Consider the following 19386-nt stretch of genomic DNA (forward strand, 5'->3'; position numbering starts at 1 on the left):
AGTTATGGGGCATAGAGGCATTTTATGGTTACAGATTTGCATACAGGATGGAATTTCACTCTTAAGCTAAATCAACTATGTCCTTAAAGACCTTCCCCTCCCCCCCCCCACACCCTCTGTAAATTATAATTGTAGAGCTATGGAGAAAATTACAATGCCTATGCTAAGTCAGGAATTATCTTGGAGTTGAGAAATTTCGGTGTTTATTATACTAATACTCATATTTCCATAACAAAAGTGAAATGGCTTTTTCTCACTTAAAATTAGGCCGGTAATAAAATTAGCATAATATTACTGCTCTTTAGGCAGACAATCTAAAATAAATTTACCTCAACTGTCTTAGTTCTCCTTTCTTGCTTTTCGCCCTCTTCAGGGCTTTCAGGTTTCTCTTCCTTTTCTTCCTTCTTAGTGTTCTCCTCTGTCTCTTCTGCCACGTCTACCGGCACCACAGTTTGGTCATCTTCCACCCAGTCGTGAGCTTTCTTCATGGCCTGCAAAGGTCCCAGCCAAAGCGAGACATTTATTGTGCAAATAGGAGACTAAGATATTCCATTCTCCAGACTATGATCAATTTGCCCTAAACCTTCAAGGCTGCTTCTCTGTACATTTAAACAATGATGGGACAATTCCTTACGCTCCTTACAAACACCTTGTTGTTGCTTTTGGGTGACTATAACATAGGAAAAGGGGACAGAATAGAAAGAAAGCATGGAGAGCCCTGTACAGGGCGAAAGACGATTTATTTATTTATTTATTTAGCAATAGAGAGAGATTTATTGTCATATTTGAGGGCAAATTTCCAACGTAGGCTGAAAACAAACAGACAAACGAAAATTGGCCTACCAAAGGATTCAACATATAACTTTTGATCTCATTATTGGTACCTTAGTGCAGTATCATTTTCTACTCAGAAGGGTAACTGTCACAGGTTCTGTGTACCTGCCACTGTGACAAGTATGTTCTTCATCGATGTTCTGTTTTCACAGGGCTCCATGCAGCCTGCACTATGACTGCTGCACAATGAGCTATATTTCTGTTCAAATATAGAGGAAAATTTCATTTTTTCCCCCTAAAATTAGTCATTCTGGGAACTTACATTTTATAAAAATGGGAATTTCCTATCTGGATTTCTGGATGACTTACTTAATTTATGGCTATTGTACCAACTTCAATGACTGATATCCACTGAGGGTGAAGGATGTTTTAAAAAGCGCTCTAAAATGGTACTCAGTGATAGTATATTTTTCACTTTTCATGACCAACGATAAAAGAATCACAGGACTTTTTAAATATATAGGTTAGACATTTAGCCAGGGTCATTGCTAAAGCAAATGTCCTCGTCCGCTATGTCTCATGAACCTGATAATGCATCGCGCTGGAGAGATGAAAGATGGCTCTGCTCTAGCTGTGCAAGGTCTCCTGACCTCGGGGGGAGGAGGGAAGGGCTGTTGGAAAGACCTGGCATCGCGTTGTGACTAGCTGAATTTCACAGGAGTGCCTAAGAAATGATAGTTAAATTGAACAAGCATCAACCACCTTCCCTCTCTTAGTTCTTGCATTTAGAAAGGGAGCTTTTACCATTAAAGTTTAAGCCGTTTGCTTAAGTGCAAGTTGTATCTGAGCTTAGGCTAAACTACTTCTCATCCTAAAGTGTCCATGTCAAAGTTTAATATGTCAGAGTGTTGAATGGCGAGTTAATGGTAAGAAGATTTGGGGAGACAAAACCCAATAACACTATCCTTGGCGTGTCCTCTTTCAGGGACCCAGGTTTACCTGACTATGTAACTACAGAAACCGGGAGGCCCTGGAGACGGCACACTCTCCGGCCAGTGGCAGGAGCTGCTCTGAGATGAATGAGGCAATTTCCCATCGTGCTCAAGTCACTGACCTGCCAGAATCAGTGAACTCTCTCAGAGATAAAGAAATTACCCATCTCTCCCCCTCACTGCCTCTTTCCTCACCCTCCTGGATAAAGGAGGGCCTGTGGCAACTACTGGGGGCTAAAGAGAAGAACAGGAAAACAAAAAGGGAGACGGTAGGGAAGATGACACAGTTTTAAGTAATTAATGATTGGTGCCCGCGTTAAGAAACTCTGCAGCAAGACCTTGCACTATGAGGGGAACCCTGACTGTAGCAGCTTGAACATCCTTAGACAGGAAGTGGCACCAGCATTCCAGGCGGGAAAGGGCACGGGGCCCCCTGGCCGATGTGCTTCTCTCTGCCTAATTCTGGCCTGCCACTCTAGTGGGGGAGGGGAGATGGCGTTTGAAACAGCCCCTTGGTGATTCTGGAACCCTCGTCTCTGCCCTATGCTGAAGGTAACCTCTGCTCCGACATACAATTCTATTTTGAGAAGTGACTTGTTCAAGGTCATAAGGTAATTACTACTGATGCTGCATCTGAAACGCAGGTCCTGCATGTGCTCTACCATTGCATTTCATTATGTAGCTGCCCCGAGTCTTAATTTCCGACCTCAGACCTCCCTCCACCCATGTGTCATATGGGGTGTGGGTTTTTTCCATTTCAGGTGGAGCTCTGGAATTTGATAACTGGGACCTTCTTCTAAAAGACAAAAACTCAGACAGATGGTGCTGACCTTATTGAGTTTGTCAGGCGTGGCCGCAACGTGTAATTCAAAGAGAAGCTCTGTAAGCATCCTCGCAAATTCTTCTCCCTTTTCCTCCGAGCCTAGAACTAGAAAATGACACAAGTAAGAAGCGTGACTTATTTTTCATCTTTTTGAATGTGGCAGCTCTGCCCGCCCCTCCCCTGCCCTCCACAACCTGCCCTCCAGCTGCCAGCAAAGATGAGTGTTGCCCACTTATGACATGGCAGTGAGGCAGCAGGCTGCTGCTGGGTGGGGGCTGCCAGAGTCTCACAGCACTCGCTGGGGTGCCACCAGGCTGTAAGGGGAGGGCGGGGAGGGACTTAACCGTCTCATTTGCAGCTATGGGTGGTCAGTAGCTATTTGCTGAAAGAATGACTGATGAACAAATGAATGACCTTTCCCAGGCCCGAGTGGCCTCCACCAACACTGTATTTATGACTTAGAGTACTATTATGCCTAGCATTGCAAGTCTGATGACACGCAGAGCCTTTTCATGTCCACAGAGCCACGGTGCTGAGCACATCAAAGTAGTCTCGATGGAGGAGCTCATGTCTGATCTGAGTCTTCAAGAGTGAGAAGGCAGCCCTGCCTGGGGTGCTCAGTGGTTAGAGGGTCTCGGGTACATGTCCCTGTCAAGGACATGTACCTGGGTTGCAGGTTCATTCCCCAGTCAGGGTGCATGCAGGAGGCAACCAATTGATGTATCACTCTCACATCAATGTTTCTCTCTCCCCCCCCCCACTTCCATTCTATCCACAAAAAGCAATAGAAAAATATCCTCTGGTGAGGATTAAAAAAAAAAAAGAATGAGAAGGGATTACACATGCACAAAGGAGAGTTTGGGGGCGGGTGAAAGGGGGGAAAGGAGAGGGAGGAAGAAACATGGAGGGAGAGAGAGATTTCATTAAAAGCTGAGATTCCCTCTCCACTGGGCGGAGGCCTGGGTCATCCTCTCTAGGTAGGCACACTAAGAGGGACAGGGCACAGCTGAGCACCAACCAGGTCTCATCCCCAAACGGCCCGTTCGTCTCGTTCCGCAGGAGGCAGAGTGGCAGGGCAGGAGGAGCCCTGCACTGAGACTGGAAGGTATGTTCTAGCCCGGCCCCAGCACCTGGTGGGTCTGTGACGTGCGGCCCGTCAAAGGGCTTCTTAGCTTCCAAACCCTCCTCTGCAAACTTAGGAAAATAAAACCACACATCTTCTCTTTCATAGCATTGCAAGGACCAGATACTATAACAGATGCAAAAGCGTTTTATAAACTCTGAAGTTTTATGTAGCTATATTGTTATGCGCTACAAAGATATAACATAAGGAGATTAAAAATATTTGGGAGTGATCAACACTAATGTAGAAGACAAGTATGTGGTGCAGCCCTGCTTTTAAATGTGCATTCATTCTGTAAAACAGGAACATCCACCAATGCCGCTGCCAAATATGTTAGGAAAAAAATCACAGGGGAAAATGGAAGTGGAAAAAACAGATGATAAAAAAGCGTTGCAACAAAGGATACTTATTCCTGCAACTCTTGTTCTGTGTATATGGTGAAAAGACCTTCACCAAGGCAATGAAAATAGAAAATAGGCTTTTAAAATCTCTTCACAACAGTGGTAAACTCAATTAGAGATCTATGGCAGTGTGATAAAATTATATTCTGCTGGAGAAGCAAACAGGCAGATCATAAGCTAACATTAGTCAATGCAAGGGAGCCTGATATTAAATTTATCTAACAATGACAGCGTATCCGGAGACTATCAAATAAATTATTTAAGTGTTAGGAAGTGGTTCCAAGAAAGGATTTGATGAAAATGTTCTTGTTTCTTCTCGAGTTTTGCTCTTGGATTGTCTGCTCACCGGCCGCCCCCGCCCCCTATAAGTTGTAACACTCCATCATAATAAGATTGATTTAACGACAACCCTGCTATTCTTCCCTCCCGGTTCTTTTTCAAGTGTTCGAATGACATTTCTATATTAAATTAATTAAAATTAAGTGTGGTTTGATAACCTGGAGATGCCCTTTGGGAAAATGGACATACTAAACAGGAGATTACAGGGTTCTGTGACTTAAGGAGAGACATTTCATAAGCATGCTATTTAGAACTTTAATATTTTTTGTCATATTAAAAAAAATCTCAATTTACTGAAGCTGCACACGGGAGTGAGACATACCGTTTTCTATTTAACAATATTGAATCAAACTTCCTCTCCAAGAAATAGCACTAGTTGAGAAAGCAATAACTGCCTTATCTTGCACTGGCAACAATATTTCTCCGATGTTACAGGGAATTTGGGATCTCTTTTTTATCTTTTCTGAATGAACCCCTAATAGGAAAAAAGTCTACCTCAGGCATCAAGAAACTGAAGAGAGTCTGCCAGAGTGGCTCCGTGGTTGAGCATCGACCTATGAATCAAGAGTTCATGTTCAATTCCCGGGCACATGCCTGGGTTTGGGGCTTGATCCCCAGTAGGGGGCATGCAGGAGGCAGCCGACTGATGATCCTCTCTCATCATTGATGTTTCTATACCTCTCCCTTCCTCTCTGAAACCAATAAAAATATTTTAAAATATTTTAAAAAAAAAGAAATGGAAGAGAATAGCCTGGCTCTGATGGTGACTGTTACACTAGCTCATCCTGAGTCCAGAATACTAACTGTAGTCTTCGCTTCTTCATTATTAACCCCAAGACAAGGCCGTCACCCTCTGTGACTTTAGAGAAACACACAAATGCTCAAACACATAACTCTCCAACAGTCTCTTTGCAATAGGCCTCTCTCTAGGCTTTAGTATAATTGATTCTTCTATTTTGATGCAATGAGCGTGAAGCTCATTAAACTGGAGGCACGTCAGGTCACTACGTGAGGCTAATGCAGGAGATGGTATTTAAATGACAGTTTGCAAAAGCTTAGAATAATTTTGCCCTGAGCCCCGAGGCTGAAGCGTTGGGGTGCTGGTGTTCAAGCTCTGATTAAAGGTCCGTGACACACCTGGACACAAAGCACTTCCGAGACTTGGCGGAATGAATGCACGTTACCATACTCCGCATGTGGGTGACACCAAGGGCAACCGTAAATAAGAGTTACACCTATTGCATCTTTATTATTTTCCTGGCATTGTGTTAGCACTTTAAATCATACTCACAGCTAGCATTTTTGAGCGGTTCTGTGTGCCAGGCACTGTCATATATGTTTTTACATATATTAACCTAACTTGATCCTCACAATAGCCCTTGGAAATATGTGTCATTGTCGCCACTTTGCAGGTGAGACACTGAGTTTCAGGAAGGTTACATAGCTTGTTCGAGGCCATATAGCATGTAAATGGTGAACATATGTCCAATGGGACCCTTCAGAGGGTCCTAGAAGCCGGCCCTGTCTTGTCCATGGCTGCTCGACCTTTTCAGTATAACCTACACCAGTGGTTCTCAACCTTGGCTGCACATTAGAATCACCTGGGAATCTTTTTAAAATCCTGATTTCTGGGCCTCATCCTCCGGAAATTTTGTTTCTTTGTTACTAATGTTGGGGCCCCACCCCATAACAAAGAAACAGAATTTCCGGAGGATGAGGCCCAGAAATCAGGATTTTAAAAAGATTCCCAGGTGATTCTAATGTGCAGACCAGGTTGAGAACCACTGACCTATGCTGGGGTCCAACCCCAGTGGGTCCAGGGGTCCCCAAAGGTGTAGACGGAGTCGGCGAAGAAGGAATGACACGGAGACAGTGTTCAGTTGATCAGCAGCCTAGCCAGGATCTCCAGCCAGGATCTACACCCAAGTTCTCGTCTGGATCTCCAGAGAGGTTCTGCTTAGGATCTCCAGCCAGGTTCTGTGTCCATGGTCTCTTGCTAGGTTCTCCAGCCAGGTTCTCCAGGTTCTCCAGCCAGGTTCTGTAGCCATGTTTCCTCGCTAGGTTCTCCAGCCAGGTTCTGTCCAGGTTCTCCAGCCAGGTTCAGTCACCAGGTTCTAGTCAGGTTCTCTTGCCAATTTCTGTAGTTAGGTTCAGTCCAGGATCTTTTGCCATGTTCTCTCACTAGGTTCTGTCTCTAGGTTCTGAGGCCAGTTTCTGTCCAGGATCTTTTGCCATGTTCTCTCCAGCGAAGTTCTTCTGTCTCTAGAGAACGTTCTGTGTAGGTTCTGTGCCAATTTCTGTCTCTCTCGGTTCTGTCTTGTTACATCTGTATTTATACCAGTTGATTCCAATCCTATCAATCTCTATTTCAAAGGTTAGGGCGTTTCTTATCTCCATTCCAGGGAGTAAAGATTATGTAGCTTAAGCATGATTGTTTGTAGTTAAAGTGATTAATTTCCCACCTGGCACTTAGTTAAGAGGTTTTATTCCCTCCCTAACTTCAGGGGAAAATCCCTACCTGGGGAAACAACCTTTCTCAGAGACCTTGGTTAAAACACATAGTGCCAAGAAGGTGAGCAAACATATTAAGAACAGTATGCCATATATGCCAGGTCCCTTGAAACAGCAAGGATGGACCGGCTCCCGGCAGACCTACACGAACGCTGTGGTTGTAGTGCTTGGTGATGACATCGGTAAGAAATCCCGTCCATGTACACAGCAAATGTTTTACTATATTCTCCCAAATGGACAACTTAATCGTTAAGCGTGTCTACCTTTGAGAGTGTTTTCTACCCTCTCAAGGAAGCCTTGCTTCTCACAAAATAGGTCCTCCTGTCCCTGGGGTCATGTCAGTGTCGGGAGAGCACACCTGGCTCAGTTCAGCGATTGACAACCTGACACACAACACTCCAGTGTGGGCCTTTGTATAAACTGTACCTTTCACTGGACTGTAGGTGACTTACAAATACATCCTAACGTCTACACATATACATTAAAAGGGAGAGGCAAACTATGAAAAGAAATCCATTGAAATACCTGCCCATCATCAATATCAGTCACATTCAACAGCTTCCACCTGCAGATAGAACATTAGCCACCGGAGCATACACTCTCGCCCTCAGGGCCCTGTTCAGTGCTTTGCCCTCCTAGTTCACTTGACCACACCCATTCATTGAGTGCCTGTGATGTGCCAGGGACTGTGCTAGAGAAATAAAGATGCCCCAGTCAGGAGTTCCCGCCCAGCAAAAAAGAGAGGACTATAGATCGATGGGACCAGCTCCTTGGAGTGTTTTGGAAGTGGGACGGAGGAGCCCTGGATTAAATAATTCTATCCTGCTCAGAGGGATGTGCTTATTAATAGCAGTGTCATAAGGATTATACCAACCGCCCATCCTGCTATTAACTCGTTATTTTCCGTTACCTTGTTCTTCCTGATTCTCTTCATTCTCTAACTCCTTGGCTGCAAAGATGTCTTTAATGGAAATTAGGTCATTTTTTAAGAGTTCCAGCTTCTCTCCATCAAATGATGCTAAAAATGACTGAACCTGAAAAAAGAAATAGGTCAGCATAACTGTCATCCTTTCTTCTCCTTAATAACATTTACGTACACGGGACCGGGTGAGTCCTGGCGTGGGAGGTAATGCGGGGTTGAATGAACTGCCTATTAACTGTGCAACTTTGGGCCCATTACTTAAGCTCCCTCGGCTTCAGTTTTTTTAAATTTTAAAGTGAGACCCACACTTCTACTGCGATTGATGTGCGGTAAATGAGGTGACGAACATGAAGGGCATTGCACAGGCGCCCACAGCAGGTGTTGAATGAATGGTGGCGGAGGCTCCTGGGTGACAGCACTTATAAACACACTTTGGTGTCAACCCTAGATTCCAATATCAGCTCCTCACTTAGTAATTATGTGACGTTGGGCAATTTAACCTTTCTATGCCTCAGCTCCAAATGGTGGGTATCTTTCAAATGGGGACTAAAAGCATCTACCTTATAAGGTTGACTTGAAAGTTAAAAGTATTTACAGTGATGATCAAGACATTTTGTATACATATACATATACATATACACATGTAAATAAATATATATACACAGATACAGATATATATATATATATATACACACATATACTTGGGTTATTATACTGGAGTTGCAAAAAATGCACAACACAATTTTCTTCTCAGAGATCTTATAGTCTAGGAGAGGGAGCCCATGATAGCCTATAACACCATGACAGTGCCAGTGGAGTGTCAGTGGGGGCACCAGGGAGGGAGCTGCCCATCCCTCGGGGGAGACGAGAGGGTGTGTGAGGTCTGGTGTCCTCCCTGAACTGCTGCTCTCCCTGCCCAATGTCTTCAGCTCCCCTCTTGGAAAGGATCCTTTGTAAATACTTAAACATTATTTGCACAGATGGCCAGGCATCCTCTGAGAGTCTGAACATTGATTTCCATTCCCCAGCTGGCCAAAGGGCATGATTCTCGCCCTCTGAAGTACGACCGCACAGTATAAGGCTTTTAATTTTTCATTCTGCGGGGCCAACCCTTGCTCTGGAGAGAGAGCCAGCAGAGGAACCACCATGCCCTTTAGAATATGTTTAAATATTCATGATGGCAGTAGATTCACACATCAGGGTAAGTGAGGGAGTTAGAGAGGGCATCGGGATGCCAGAGCACCAATTTCCTAAACGTTGCTAATGCAGCCAGCGCCGAAGCTTTGGGCAGAAGCCCGGCGGGAAGTCATCAGCACAAAACCCATTAGCTGAGTGCAGCAGGTGAAAGCAAACGCAGGCTGCAGGCGGCTGCCACCCCTCCTTTCCACCCCGACCGCCTCAGACTCTTCCTGCAGCGCACACACTCATGTTTAGGTCTCGGGGTCCTGGATGTGCCCACGTCAAATTCCGACGCCTCAGATATATTTTCTAACAGCAGTTGTCTACGAGTAAAAATAAAGGTAACTGAGTAAGTGTGTGAGAGTACAACCCTTAGTGAAAATGCACGCACACATATGGAACATTTGGTTTTCCCGTGGCCTCTGGAGGGGAGCCATCCTCCTGCAGTGATGGCAGTGGGGTTTGCTGCGTGGGGCACCCCTGGGAAGGGTTCTTTTAAGCAAAGGACTCATTTGTCTGCATCTGTCTACGACCGCATCTCTTTTGCTTCCTTCTAGTTCACTCCCTTATGCAAGGCAATGGGCACTGAATCTTTATGTCAACCCAATAACAAATAATTAATTACGCACGCCTCAATAAATATCTGTGGAATGCTGACTGCGTGCCTGGCACTGTTCTTAAGTGCTGTCGGAACACGAGGGCAGACAGTCTGCCTTACAAACCTTTTCCCCAAAAGGGGGCGTGGGGCACCATTTTGAAGATTCTTGTTTACTATTTTTGTTGAATATTGAGTACAATGGCAATACAGTTATTGGTTCTTCCTGAAGATTTATAGATTATACCACATTGCCATGCCCACTGCCATCCTAGAACCAATCTGGTAGATAGTCTTTATATTTCCTTATGCCTCGTCTCAGTTTAGCCAATGGAATGTTAGCAGAGGAGACAGAAATCAGTTTTGGGTCAAGGCTTTTAAAAAATGCGAGTGTCCCCTCTACACTCTCTTTCCTTATGCTGGTGGGATTGAGAAGGCACTAGATGATGGTAAAAGCCAATACTTTAGGATTGGACACAGGGGAGTCCGCAGGGCAAAAGGATAGGCTGCCCAGAGCCCGTACTCCCCCTGCTGGACCGCCCTCCTGGAGGGGACTCTCCAGGTTCCCTTCCACGGCCTGTAGGGACCTCTTCCCCAGGCGGTGCTCCTTACAGTGGGACCGGCTACTGGAGAGTGCACTTCTGGGCCCACGGGATGACAAGGAGGTGGTTGTTCGCAGGGTGTGGTGGAACTGGAACTAAGTCATCATTACATGTGCATGTGAGGCGCTCTGAGGTGGGAGGCAACTGGAGATAAAGGGAGGAGAGCAGGCAGGAGGGTGGTGTGGAAACTGGAGGAGTCTGAGAAGTCTAAGTGGGAATCTGGCCTCCCAGGTCATTAGAAAGTATATTTGTCAAGGGTAGGATGGCAGAATATATTTTCTTCAGCAGTCTGTTTCCAAAAGTGCTTTTGCTCTTAAATATTTGGTATGCGTAGGGTTGCCAGATAAAATATGGGTGAGTTAGTTAAATTTGAATTCTGGATAAACAATGAATATTTTTGTAGTACAAATGTTATGTCCCAAATATTGCACCGGACATATTTATGCTTAAAAAAAAAAGTATTCATTGCTTTTCTAAAGTTAAAATGTAACTAGTCATCCTGTATTTTTATTTGTTCAAGCTGACAGCCCCAGTGTAGGTCTCCATCTGTGTTCTTGCCAGAGGCCTGTGAGCATTAGGATGGGTCTAATGGAGGCACAAGATGGGCAGAGCCTGGCTCCTGGATCCCTACATGCAGGAAAGCTGCCTGCTGATCAGGCACCCCCACCTGGGACTGTTACAGGAGGGAGGATAATGCCTAATGGGTTCGACCCATAACATTTTAGGACTGTTTATTATAGCACCCAGTAGGTAACATCACTAAGCCAAGAAAAAAAAGGTCCACATTTCTTACTATGAAAACTACAAAAGTCTCCAGGTTGGGGAAGGAAAGCTGAGTTTGAGGGAGCCGTGTGCAAATAGACAGCAATGCCTCCCTCCAGGGACCTCACCTCCCTCCTAGCAACAGCCCTCCTTCGGGGCGCTTTTCTAGGGACCTGGGACCTGCAGCTGTTTCACGGCTGAGACCTGCAATGGAACCAGCCAGAGTGAAATCTCTCCAGCTACCACCATGACCTCCAAGAGGTCATGCTCCCTGGTAATGTTTTTAGTATTAACAACAAATACATAACATAAGAATTCATATAAAAAGAAAATGCCATCAACACTATATATATCTATACACATATATGTATACAATAAAACGGCAGCTGACATTTACTGAGTGCTTATTATGTATAAGGCATGCTGTGGCTAACTTCACATGGATTAGCTCAATTATTTTAATAACCCTATGAAGTAGGTTTTCATTCCCATTCCCATTTCATAGATAAGGAGACTGAGATAAGACAGGTCCCAACCATACAGTTACTGAGTCGTATCTGATCACGTAATATCTGACCCCAAACAGCTTTGTAGGGGAAACTTTGTGCTTCATTCTCTAACGCACCCCTTCCCAGATCATCCGATTCTGCTCTATGGGAGTCATTTTATAACTCTCTAAATTGTAGAGAGCTGTTTGAAGCACAAAAGTAATTCTTGACTACAGATATGTGAGTGAATTTTGCCCAGAGGAGGGACAACCTCCTCTGCAAAAACCAGGTTTGTGTCCATTTGCACATTCATTTCAAAACTGTTTCACTCCGTATACTTTTGTGCTTCTTTGGCTTTTCCTTTTGACTGAATTATAATAGTTGTTTGGTTTCTTCATTTAATTAATGAGATAAAGAAATGATTTAATTCATGTTCATTTTATATCTCATGATTTTGCTTTTTTACAAAAATTATCTGTTAACAGTTTAACCCAGGGGTGGGCAAACTTTTTGACTCGAGGGCCACAATGGGTTCTTAAACTGGACCGGAGGGCCGGAACAAAAGCATGGATGGAGTGTTTGTGTGAACTAATATAAATTCAAAGTAAACATCATTACATAAAAGGGTACGGTCTCTTTTTTTTTTTAGTTTTATTCATTTCAAACGGGCCGGATCCGGCCTGCGGGCTGTAGTTTGCCCACGGCTGGTTTAACCAGAACACTGTCACTGATGGGTAACTGAAAAGAAAATAAACACAGATAATAACTTGTAACTCAATAATCTTGTGGGTGAGGAGTGGGGATGTGTGTGTTTCCATCTTGTTTGGTCCTTGGTTGCCTGCTATGTGGCAGATGTCATCTTCCCCCGACCAGGTAGGAAGAATGTCTCAATCTCCTCAAAGTCCAAACGTGAAATGATGAGGCCTCTTCTCCATTTGGAGGCTCACCTCCAAGTTCAGCTTCCTGTCTGAGCAGCTGCCTCTCCCAGTGAATGGCCCACGGCTCCTCATAGCCCATAGCCCCTCATGGGAGGTCCAAAGGGCACTGCCCTATGGCCTCCACTGGAAAAGTACCCGTGAATACGGTCACCCTGACATTCACACAACAGAGCCATACATACAGTTAAATGAGTTAACAGTTTTGACGGAAGATGATTTGATTTTGGTTGATGGGCACACAGTACAATATACAGATCTCGTATCATAGAAATATACACTTGAAACCTATAGGATCCTATTAACCAATGTCACCCCAATAAATTTAATAAGAAATAAATAAAATGAAGTGCTTAGAATGGTGACTATATAAGTGCCAGTATAAGTGTTTGCTAACTAAAGACACACATATACACACCATGTAGATCCTTTAGAAAGAAATTACCACACCTTGCTGATTTTTGCTCATCATATTTTTGTTTTGTTTTTGTTAATCCTCACCCTAGGCTATTTTTCCATTGACTTTTAGAAGCAGTGGAAGGGGGTGGGAGAGGCAGAGAGAGAGAGAAACATGGATGTGAGAGAAACACATCGATTGGTCGCCTCTTGCACGCACCTCAACCAGGGCCGGGCGTCAAACTTGCAACCAAGGTACATGCCCTTGACCAGCACTCTATCCACTGAGCCAAACTGGCTAGGGCGATGCTTTATTTCTTGGGATCACAGCCTTGGGGTCACAGCGGGGGGATGTGAACATGCAAGGCTGCTGGGTGGCTTCTCAGGAGCACCCCCAAATACAACTGTAACCACCAATAAGATAATCCTGCCCATTGTAGCCCCGGCAATCTAACAAATGGGTGATTACACATCTGAGCCATAAAACTAAATATATTAAAACTCCACAGCCCGGAACCAACATCAGCTGCTTTGTTTTCACTGGGTGGGAATGAAGACGGGCTTCGTAGGGCATCTTTGATCTGGGTACTGTGTCAGCAAAGAGAGGTGCCGGGCCCGGAGCCTGACAGCCAAGCTTCTGAGCAGCCTTTTGCACCATTAGGCCTGGCTAGTGATGACTCTCCTGGGGATGCGGAGGAGTAATAGCTTGGCGGAGGACGGAGCGGGAATAGCATGGAGTATGGGGCGGTCCGAGGCTGTACAGTATTTGCGAGCTCGGCACAATAATAAGGAGGTGTTTTAGTGGCAGATTTTCCAGTTTCTTTCCTATTTAAGAAAACGCGTTGATGAATATGTCATTGAAAACAGTCTCTGCAGACATACCTTGCTTTCACTTTCATTGGATAGAATTTCCAGAGCTTCCAGGTGTGACAAACCTTGGTACTCATCAAACAGCATCCCGTAGTGTGCAGTCCTCTCGGCCGTGACCTGCTGCGCCAGTCTCTGCTTCTCCTTCTCCTTGGCCTCCCTTAACATCTGCAGAAATAGGCAATATTCGTATACTCACTGTGTGCCACAATATTCGTATACTCACTGTGTGCCCAGAAGCCCCGTTTCCTGCATAAGACGTAGGGGGCGATGAGAGCTGACTCTGTATTTGTAAGGGTAGGTTTTAGTCACTTTGGAATTTCCAAAAAAAAGATGATGGTTTTGATGGATCCTACTGACAATTTTTACACAGTGGTCCACTTTGAATTTTACATGTTCATTATGCACACAACAAATCAAAGCAAAAATTCTATGCCCCGGTATAGGACTGGAAAGAAGCATAACAGAAGCTCAACAGTGGTTCCCACAGAAGTATTTTCTGTGTGTAATTAAATTCTCTACGAAGTCCAATTTTTTTTATAATGAGCAAATGTATGTGCACTAGAAAAGTTTAATCTATTGTGACAGGATTAACTGCGCTGGCTGCACTTAGGCAGACTTCAAAGCAGAAACTAACTGACCTGATTTTACCTGAGTCACATCATTTAAAAATTTGTGTATGTGTGGTTATTAAAACACACAAAATGAATAAAATATAAATTCATAATATATTCCTTACTAGATCCTGAATGTAAATAAGAATGTTTGCTTGGCAGTTCATGAGAAGTATGACTGTGAACTGAGTTCCTCTCCTCATTGATAATTTTTCTCAAGTTATGCTTTCTGTTGATTTAAATAAAAGAACAATGAAAGGAACGCAAGTCCACCAGTCACTCCCAGTTTCCTGCACTTGCTTTCTTTGATTTTATACCTCATTTATTCGATTCCTCATCAAATTTACTGGGGCATTAAGTTTATAGGGTTCTTTACTATCTGTGAAGAGCACCATAAAGACACTGGCCACCATAAGGTCACCAAGGGAAGATCACAGGCGAATAGATTTTGTTTTTATTGTGTGTCAATAAAACAATCAGCCACTTCCTCCGTTTGGGTCTGGATGCTATTGGCTGAAAACCCACAGGTCTGCAGACAGACTCTCCCACCTGTTTATCTCTAACTAATAAGTACAAGCTCTGAATTTTAACGTTTTCGAAACAACCCCATCAAACCACTGGCAATTTTTAACACAATAAAACCCAGTGAAGAAGGTTGATAGAAAAAAAAAATCACTCCTTTGAAATATGGTGTTGGAGGAGAGAGAGCTCTACGGATGGGCTCTCAGGAAGATGAACATGCGGGTCCCAGAGCAAATTGAGCCTGAACCTCCCTGGGAGGAAAAACGTCAATACTGAAGCTGTCCTTTGGGCACTTCATGACAAGGTGGGGGTTTGGAAAAGACAATCATGCTGGGAAAATAGAAGGCAGCAGGAAAAAAGGAAGGCTGAACAGGAGAAGGACTGACTTCATGCAAGAAGCCACAGGCCTGAGTCTACAGGAGCTGAGCAGGACAGGACACTGTGGACATGACTCAGTCACCAGGAGTCGGAGCCAATCAAGGTGGCAGGTGACACACACACTACCCCCCACTGACCTCACTGGGTTGGTGGTGGTCAAACAAAATAACCAGTTGACATTGAAATCGCTTCCTTTCTCTACACCAATTTCCATCTTTGACTTTGTACTTGGGAATAGAGAGGAAAGGGCTGAGATGGAAGGTAAAGGGGAAGCATCATCCTGGAATGATTTGAATTCACTCCAAAAAAATGGAGAGTGGGAATTCAAGTTGCCTAAAGAAGACCTGGCTTTACCCAGGATGCTGGTTCTATTTTCCCTCTGGAAAGGCGATGGGTTTAAAAAGCAAGGAGTGATTCTGGCGTGAGGTCCAATGAATGTTTCCCAGAGAGTTCCCCTGGGAGAGAACCGTGAGGCATGCAGGTTGTGCATGGGTGAACACTTCCGATTTCCAGTCATTGACTGTGGGTTAGGGAAACCCTAGCAGACTTCCCTCAGCTAATGGCAGCATCATCCTTCCAACTGCTCAGGCCAACACCTCAGAGCCATCCTTGCCTCCTCCCTCTATCTCACACCCCACATTCAGCCCTTCAGGAAATCTGGATAGGCCTTCGCACTGCACCCAGGGTCAGCACTCATGACCACCTTCATGGGTCCACAGTTCCAGGCCTCTACTACCTCTTGTTTTATTGACTGAAAGAAAAACTTGCAAAAAAACATAATCCCACCTGGGATAACGAAACGGTTCTTTCCATGAGTGTCTTGGTCCGCTTAAAGCCTGGGTCACTTTCTGCGAGGACATTCATGGTTTTCTTGCCGATGAACTCCAAAGCATCAAGCCCACCTGTTAAGACGCTTTTACCCTACAGATGGGGCGGGGGGGGGGGGGGGGGCGAGGTTGCATGAGATTCGATTTTTACATTTTGCTGCTTCGAAGCAGTCGGCAGCTCCCAGAGGACCCTGTCTTCAAATAATATCAATATGACGTCATAATTTTTTTCATCAGGAGATTTATTATCCACTTAATCTGATTTGCTTTCCCTTGGAAGAGCATATGTCATATAATTTGTAGGACATGCAATGTTATTTTAAAAGGACGGTTAGGAAAAAAACAAAACATATTTGGGATTACTTTGACCAGCTCTGAGTGTATGAATAGATACGTATTCAGGACATAAAATTAATAGGTGGCCCGATTGCTACTTTGAAAAAATTTTAAGCCAAGTAACTGAGTTATGTGGAGCAATCTATTGAAATGTCAAATGCTCTTGGCAGTTTAGGGAATTCTTTAATCAAGGGCCCTGGAGTGTAGAAGCCTTAGGCTGTTTCAGATGGCTCCTCCACACTTTTAGAAAGGAGTAATAACTGCCTACGATTAGTATATTCATGAACTAAGACAGGCTGATTTCCATATACTACTGGCTTTAGACACTGTTCTGTTATACAGTTATCCTATTGTGAATCACTTTGCCAGTCACTGTTTTCCTTAAAAAACAAAAAACAAAAAAAAAAAAAGATGAAAACAATCATCTTTCTCACATAAACTGTTCCTAAAAACAGAACTGCTTAAAGTCTGTGCAACTTCTGCACATACCCTCCGACTGCACAACTGAAATTACAATATGCATATACCTGTGTTTTCCCACCTTACCTAAATTTATATACATTTTATTTTATTATTACATTACCAGTGGCCCAGTGCACGAAATTCGTGCACGGGGGTGGTGTCCCTCAGCCCAGCCTGCGCCCTCTCCAATCTGGGACCCTTTGGGGGACATCCCTCTAGCAATCCGGGACTGCTGGCTCCTAACCACTCACCTGCCTGCCTGCCTGATCACCCCTAACCACTCTGCATGCTGGCCTTCTCACCTCCAATTGCCCCCCCCCTTGCCGGCCTGATTGCCCTCAACTGCCTGCCCTGCCAGCCTGCTCACCCCCAACTGCCCCCCCGCCAGCCTGGTCGCCCCCAACTGCCCACACTGCCAGCCTGATCGCCCCCCCCCCAACTGCCCCCATCCTGTTGGCCTGCTCACCCCAACTGCTCCCCCACACCAGCCTGGTCACCCCCAACTGCCCACACTGCCAGCCTGATCGCCCCCAACTGCCCCAACCCTGCTGGCCTGCTCACCGCCCCCTCCAATGCCCCCCCACCAGCCTGCTCACACCCAACTGCCCCCCCCTGACAGCCTGATCACCCCCAATTGCCCTCCCCTCCTGGCCTGATAGCCCCTAACCGCCACCATGGCTTTGTCCAGAAAGACGTCCAGAAGGTCTCCTGGTCTAATTAACATATTACCCTTTTATTAGTATAGATTTCCTACATGCATTTCCCAATCTCCATAATTATCACTTCAATAACAATATTCTATTTCACTGAGTTAATATGCTTTATCCATCATTTCCATCCTGGACATTTAGACTTGTTTTGGGTGCAAATCAATAATCACACTATAAACCAAATCTTCAAATACACATACTTCGGGAGGACTGGGATATTGGCCATTCATACTTCTGTATATTTGATGTATTTCCTTCTAACATTCTATGGGGGGGTTCCTAAAGTAGAGAATAAAACGAGAGGAGGGAGGTCGTAGAGACTGTGACTAAGGGCAGCCCTGGTGGGGGTGTCCGGAGCTTGGGAAAAGAGAACATGGTGACCTCCCAACCTGTGGTTTCACTTCGCAAGGTTTCAGTTACCTGCGTTCAACGGCAGCTCAAAAATATTAAAGGGAAAATTCCAGTGACAAACAATTCATAGGTTTTAAGTTGCACGGCCTTCTGAACAGTGTGACCTCAGTTGGGGTACCTCCCGCCTTTTTCATTAGTCATCTGTTTTGTTGCCAATAACAAGTTTCTTTAAGAGGTAGGCGGCCCCTCCCCCCAGCCAGGGGTGTGAGTGGGGGGGACAAGACTTTGAGTTATTGGAGGAAGGGAGAGTGGAAATTGGGAGGTGGGAATGGGGGAAGAATGTGGGTCTTAGTTATCTGGAAGCGCTTTAGGAACATCTTGGGGATGTTGTTCCTGACTCTTTACCAGAATTTGTTTTTATTTAAGTGGCTTTATGATATTCCAAATGGAAGGTTAAGAGGCACAGAGCGTTGAGCGAAAACAGCTGTCCCAGCTCTGAGAACAAGCCCTCTCTCCCTGCAGCCAGACGCTGTCCTTGCAGCAGCTGGAGGACCGTCACATCAGACTGAGAAATGTGCCTTTTAAACAGCTCCTTTCTTTTAAACAGAAAATGCATTTCGTTTTGCCCTTATTATTTTGGTTCCAAGGTTTACGCCTACTCTGTCGGGGAAAACATAACAAAACCGTCATCCGAAGTTGTGAGCGAGGCCATCTTTGCTCTGATGTATCTAGGTCACTGGTAAATAGAGATATGAAAGGAAGGCGCCGGGAGACTCCAGGGAAAACAGGGAGCAGCGAAGGACTCACTGTGTTTTGAACCACATTGGTGATGGCTGACAGCATGCCCCGGGACCCCGACGGCGGAGAAGTGGGTGGGCCTTCCTCAGGGCTCTGATCTGGGGCCGCCTCTGCGGCTAAAGAGAGAAAAGATTGTTTCACAGTTCATTTCACTCATCTGAAATCTTCTTATTTGTGCGTCGAGTGGAATACAGCCCAAGTCCGAACAGCCCCCAGATTAATACCTCACTCACCTGGAGGGACGCCATTTTCGGTGTCAGGCTGGGCCCCTTCGGAAGAGCCAGAATTCACACTATGAATCCGTAGGGCCCCTGCTTTTTCCTTGACCGCCGTCAATCCGTGACCTACCGGGAAATAAAGATATGGTTCATGGCTACAAGAGAGATCCTCCGATTCTATAGCACGTCTCCCAGAGTGGTGGTAAGCCGGGGTGGTGGAGGACAGCTCAGGCTGTGCAGTCACTCAGATGTGGGTCCCAGTTCCAGCCCAGCTTCACCGCCTGGGGGCGGCCTTGGAGAAGTTTCCTCATCTCTCAGCGACTCCGTTTCTTTGTAGGGTTATTGTGAGGGGCAGATAAGAGAGACAGATGTGAAGCGCCCCCAGATGCTTCATTATTCCACGTGGCTTCGCACACTGTCTGACTAGCAACCTGGCGTCCCACACCAAAGATATGACCTGC

At 45.2% G+C, this 19386-nt stretch overlaps 1 protein-coding gene across 2 annotated transcripts in view; it reads right to left on the minus strand.

Annotated features, from left to right (window-relative positions):
• FAM114A1 (family with sequence similarity 114 member A1) overlaps window positions 1-19386 on the minus strand; it is a 62403-nt gene that overhangs the window by 11835 nt on the left and 31182 nt on the right. For both annotated transcript variants that reach the window (XM_081093055.1, XM_081093056.1), the window contains 7 exons: window positions 18941-19051; window positions 18717-18823; window positions 16010-16144; window positions 13725-13877; window positions 7874-7997; window positions 2597-2694; window positions 330-491 (listed from right to left, as the gene is read on the minus strand). In XM_081093055.1, coding sequence (XP_080949181.1) covers window positions 330-491; window positions 2597-2694; window positions 7874-7997; window positions 13725-13877; window positions 16010-16144; window positions 18717-18823; window positions 18941-19051 — 890 coding nt within the window. The remainder of the gene's footprint in view (window positions 1-329; window positions 492-2596; window positions 2695-7873; window positions 7998-13724; window positions 13878-16009; window positions 16145-18716; window positions 18824-18940; window positions 19052-19386) is intronic.

This window comes from Myotis nattereri (genome assembly GCF_964212035.1).
Source record: "Myotis nattereri genome assembly, chromosome: 1".
Lineage (NCBI taxonomy): Eukaryota > Metazoa > Chordata > Mammalia > Chiroptera > Vespertilionidae > Myotis > Myotis nattereri.